Here is a 5,054-nt window from a genome sequence, read left to right on the forward strand (position 1 = left end):
CTGTTCCTTCGTTCCCGTCTTCCCGTGCCTCTGTTCCCATCTCCGTTCGTGTTCTCTGTTCCTTCGTTCCCGTCTTCCCGTGCCTCTGTTCCCATCTCCGTTCGTGTTCTCTGTTCCTTCGTTCCCGTCTTCCCGTGCCTCTGTTCCCATCTCCGTTAGTGTTCTCTCTTCCTTCGTTCCCGTCTTCCCGTGCCTCTGTTCCCATCTCCGTTCGTGTTCTCTGTTCCTTCGTTCCCGTCTTCCCGTGCCTCTGTTCCCATCTCCGTTCGTGTTCTCTGTTCCTTCGTTCCCGTCTTCCCGTGCCTCTGTTCCCATCTCCGTTCGTGTTCTCTCTTCCTTCGTTCCCGTCTTCCCGTGCCTCTGTTCCCATCTCCGTTCGTGTTCTCTGTTCCTTCGTTCCCGTCTTCCCGTGCCTCTGTTCCCATCTCCGTTCGTGTTCTCTCTTCCTTCGTTCCCGTCTTCCTGTGCCTCTGTTCCCATCTCCGTTCGTGTTCTCTGTTCCTTCGTTCCCGTCTTCCCGTGCCTCTGTTCCCATCTCCGTTCGTGTTCTCTGTTCCTTCGTTCCCGTCTTCCCGTGCCTCTGTTCCCATCTCCGTTCGTGTTCTCTCTTCCTTCGTTCCCGTCTTCCTGTGCCTCTGTTCCCATCTCCGTTCGTGTTCTCTGTTCCTTCGTTCCTGTCTTCCTGTGCCTCTGTTCCCATCTCCGTTCGTTGTTCTACTCCTGATCCACAGCGACTGTGCTTCCATCCGTCGCTCCGCGAATTCTGGGGCTCATCAGCGGTGTTTCGCCGTCCCAGTGTAACCAGGTACGTCAGCAATGGATCACCGTCATCTCGTGGTTATAGGCTTGCTGTCTGACGTTTCGCTCAGTTCCTGGAGAAGCTCCCGGGACGTGGAGCGAAACGTCGGACATCGTGCCCGAACAACGCGCGTACGGTACAACCCGAAAACACATCGGGGAGCTGTCATCATAACTATCACGACCATCATCATCATCATCACCACCACCCTTCAAGTATTGTATCCAGCGCAGTTCACCTGTTGACGGCTAACATCAGTGATGAGGGATTCGTGATGCCGGTCATGGGTCTCCCCTAGATTGACTCAGACTTAAACGAGCAGCTGATGCGGTAAGATTCAACACAGGGGAAACAAAGACGTCCGGGCGTGGTGTTGACCACACCACCCCTTCGTGCGCCGTGTCGGCCTCAATAGGCGCACGCTTACAGCACTTGCCCCAATAATCTGTCAAGGCTATACGGGGGGTCTTTGTCTTTTATGCAGCGGTGGCGCGGTGGTTCGCACACCCGGTCCACCGAGTTCGATTCCCGCTCGCTTCCAACATCGGTAACGAGTATCTGAACCGTGCCTGGTCCTCCCCAAGGTCGACTCAGCCATAACATGAGCACCTCGTGCAGTGTGTAGTAAACTTCAGGACTGGGGGAGACAAAAGCGGCCGGGATTCGTGTTGACCACCCAACCCTGTCGTGTGCCTTGCCTTGCTAGTTGCTTACTGACAGCACTTGCCCCAATGCAGTAGTCTGTTAAGACTATACGGGGGATCTGTGTATTTGTATTATTCTTAACTAGCTTTCCTACCCGGCTTCGGGTAGGAAAGCTAGTGGCGATTTTCACACACCACACCAGTTACTCGTTTGAGGCTGAGTCGACCTAGGGGAGGCCCAGGACCGGTTCAAATAATCGTCACCGGTGGTGGCCGTGAGCGGGAATCGAACTCGGGTCGCCGGGTTCGTAGCGCAGCGCGCTAACCGCTACACTACAATGCGTTACGCTCCCACATGCGCGGGTCACGTGACAGATTTGACGTCACAGCTCACTTGCCGTACAAAAAATATATGCATTATTGAGCCCCCCCCCCCTCCACATAAACCAAAAGTGTATTTTTATAATTTGTGCATGGTGTACAGTCTGGAAAGTACCCACATGGCAAATTTCAAGTTTGTTGCATGTCGGGAGGTATGCTAAACATTTTGAACAGGCACACATAATCACAACTTTGCCTTTTATATATATGGAGAAAATACCAATACGGTATATTAACACAGTAAGCTCTCGATTAACCACGCTAATGACGGGAAGGAGGGCTGAGAATTATTTAAAATCGTGGATAATCCCAAAAAATAAATTTTACGCGGATCTCTATGCCAAAAACCACCAATATCGGTATAAATTACGTTTAAGTTAAGAAAAATGAGTTCGGTTCAAGCATGTGACTTGCGATACATATTTCCAAGAATAACAATGTATAACTGTTTTTAGATTCATTATTTTGGCCCAAGGGAAAATCCACGAGTTATTAATTGATGTAAAAGTCTCCGGCGCGCGGTTAATACACAGATCGGATAAACCGCGCGCGGATAATCGAGAGTCTACTGCAATAATAATAATAATGATGCCCTTGACCCAGGAAAGCTCCACTGAGTCTCAAGACTCTTTAAGGAGGGTCCTGCACCATTGGAATGTTCGGGCAAGGAATCCCACGAATGAGCATTTGACTTCGCATGGAAGGAAACAGGAAACACCGAAACAAGTTCGTCGTAAAAAGTTACAAAAAACGACAATTGATGGAAAAAAAACCTGACTGTTAATGAATGAAAGATCTTAACTCAAGCTTGGTTAATACATTACCATTATGTAACTCGTGTCTTCTTCTTGGTTCTTTCGGTAAAGTCACGTAGAAGGGAAATTATAAAATAATAAAAATAAAACATAATAAAACCATTCTCACGACGTTTCGGCCACAACGCAAGCAGCCGTCCTCAGAATTTTTTCCTGGGGACGGCTGCTTGCGTTGTGGCCGAAACGTCGTGAGAATGAATTTATTATGTTTTAGTTTTTATTATTTTATTATTTCCTTTCTACGTGATTTTACCGAAAGAACCAAAAAGATGAATTCCTGCAGTCACGAAAGCTTCAAATCGAAATTTAACTCGTGTCTTTTAAGTACAGGCGTGTTGCTTGGCCAATGATGCTCCTGCCGGCAGAAGGTCTTCGTACGTCTGTGATCCATTGTTTTCGAGGCGAGGATTGGTGGATCGACACGTGGAGATTTGTGGAACTCCCAATCGCGCCGGGCCGCGAGGTGGACAGGAGATGGCAGTACATCAAGTGGGATCGTGAACACATCTGTGTCGTGATCTTTTTTTTATTTGCTGGGGTTTCTCCGGGAAAGTCCCTTTCCTCCCACACGAAGCCATCATTCACCAGATAAGCTGAGTTCCGAAGAAGCTCGATTCAGTGAAGCAAATTCAATTCGTGAAAACAATTATGAAAATGCAGCTCCTGAGAAAGCACTTGGAGCAAAACGTCAGACATAATTTCGAACAATACGCGATACTACCTAAAAACACATTAGAGAGCCATAGATGCGTGAGACTCATTTAGGCTCTTCAAGAATTTGTCTCTCACCTGCTTTGTTAGATTGCCTTATGCACATCCGGTAGTTCACCAACATTGTTACAAGCGAGCCTGACTCTGCTTGTGAGACACTGAATGTCCAAACTGGTCTAGGTTTTGCTTGTGTTGAAGCAATGTTGCTGAAATCATGCACTATCAGAAGGCCGTGTGGCTGATGGAATGCGTACAAAATATGAATTTACATTTCATGCGGAGGGACAGATTTTTGTAGGACGCGAATTGTGTGCTGATTTATTTTGTTATATTTTCCACAATTGCGCTCATGATCATTTCATCCTCAAATAAATGTATGTCTGCTTCCTCGCTTCTGGCCTTCGCAGAGTGCCTTGTGAAGAGCTGGGACTTTGTGGAGATGAAGAACATCATCCTGCTGGCGACATGGGCTTTCCTGTTGACGGTTGTAAGCTGTGCCGAGCCTGCATCCAAGGTCTGTGCCTGCCCAAAGCCCCCTATGTAATTTAGTTATGATAATATAACACGCAGGTCTTTGAAGCCAATAGAATGATTTTTTTAGTTAGCTGGTCTGGCTTACCCCAAATTCTGGTTTTCCCCAAAATTCTGCTTTACCCAAAAATCTGCAGTCCGGTGATTTTGTTCTTCTGCTACCCGTTAACCACAACGCTGATTGATTACTTGAATTGACAGGTGAACTGCACAAGCGCCCCCCCTTACCTGCGCAGCCCCACGCCGACCCCGGTGATCCTCAACGTGCACGGGCGAGGGGGAAATTCCGTCGCGTCAAAGTCCTGGCACCCTGTGGTGGCAGTCCTCTGCTCGGCCCTGGGCCTCTCCCTGCTGCTGGTGCTACTCTCCAAAGCGTGGCGCTACCACACGCGAGTCTCCAGCTACAGACACAAGCACATCGACGAGCAGGAAGATGTGGATGAAGGTCAAGGTTCGGGGCTCTGCGGGTCTCAACGAATCCCTGGGTACAGAGGGTTTGAGGGCACGGTTCCCACTCACCTGGGAGTGGAGGCAGACGACACAGAGGATGGATTCATCGAGGATGAGTACGTGAAAGACTCGGATATGGTGGTGGTGGAACACGAGGAGGATTCGGACTGAGAGGACGGGGATTAGATAATTGAAATCAAATTTGGTGTCGTTTCTCCAAAATTTGATGCCATGTGTGGCCTCAGCGTGAGACAGGGTTACCACCGATCCGGCTTGTTATTTTATTTAAGAACGTTTGACCTGGAAAAACCCTTGAGATGAAACATTGGTGACAATGGTGATCAAGCAAATTTCTAATGACATCTTGACTTAAAGCTTTCGTGACTGCAGGAATTCATATTCTTTGGGTCTTTCGGTAAAGCCACGTAGATAGAACAAATAAAAATAATCAAATAATCTAAATAATAACAATATCACGACGTTTCGATCGCAACACAAGCAATCGTCATCAGGTGAAAAATATAGCGGGAGAGCTGCTGAAAATAATTCTAATGACATGCATCTAAACATATATTTTGTTTGTAACTGGACTGAAAGGGAATTGGCACCTGTGTTTCGGTGGTGGTAGGAATTGATTTATATATAAATCTGGTTCTCGTATCGTGTTGAATTGTAATACTGTACGGTGTCCTGCACAGCCTAGGTCTACTCGGCTGACTGAGA

The 5,054-nt window shown here is 47.8% G+C and overlaps 1 protein-coding gene across 1 annotated transcript; it reads left to right on the top strand.

Moving 5' to 3' along the window:
- Positions 1 to 793: 793 nt before the first annotated feature.
- LOC144947590 (uncharacterized) lies at positions 794 to 4,730 on the top strand. The gene is made up of 3 exons (XM_078876802.1): positions 794 to 805; positions 3,758 to 3,864; positions 4,083 to 4,730. The coding sequence occupies exons 2-3, from the start codon at positions 3,790 to 3,792 to the stop codon at positions 4,500 to 4,502; spliced, it is 495 nt and encodes a 164-aa protein (XP_078732928.1). The 5' UTR covers positions 794 to 805; positions 3,758 to 3,789; the 3' UTR covers positions 4,503 to 4,730.
- Positions 4,731 to 5,054: the final 324 nt, after the last annotated feature.

This window comes from Lampetra fluviatilis, chromosome 46 (assembly GCF_964198595.1).
Source record: "Lampetra fluviatilis chromosome 46, kcLamFluv1.1, whole genome shotgun sequence".
In the NCBI taxonomy this organism is placed as follows: Eukaryota; Metazoa; Chordata; class Hyperoartia; order Petromyzontiformes; family Petromyzontidae; genus Lampetra; species Lampetra fluviatilis.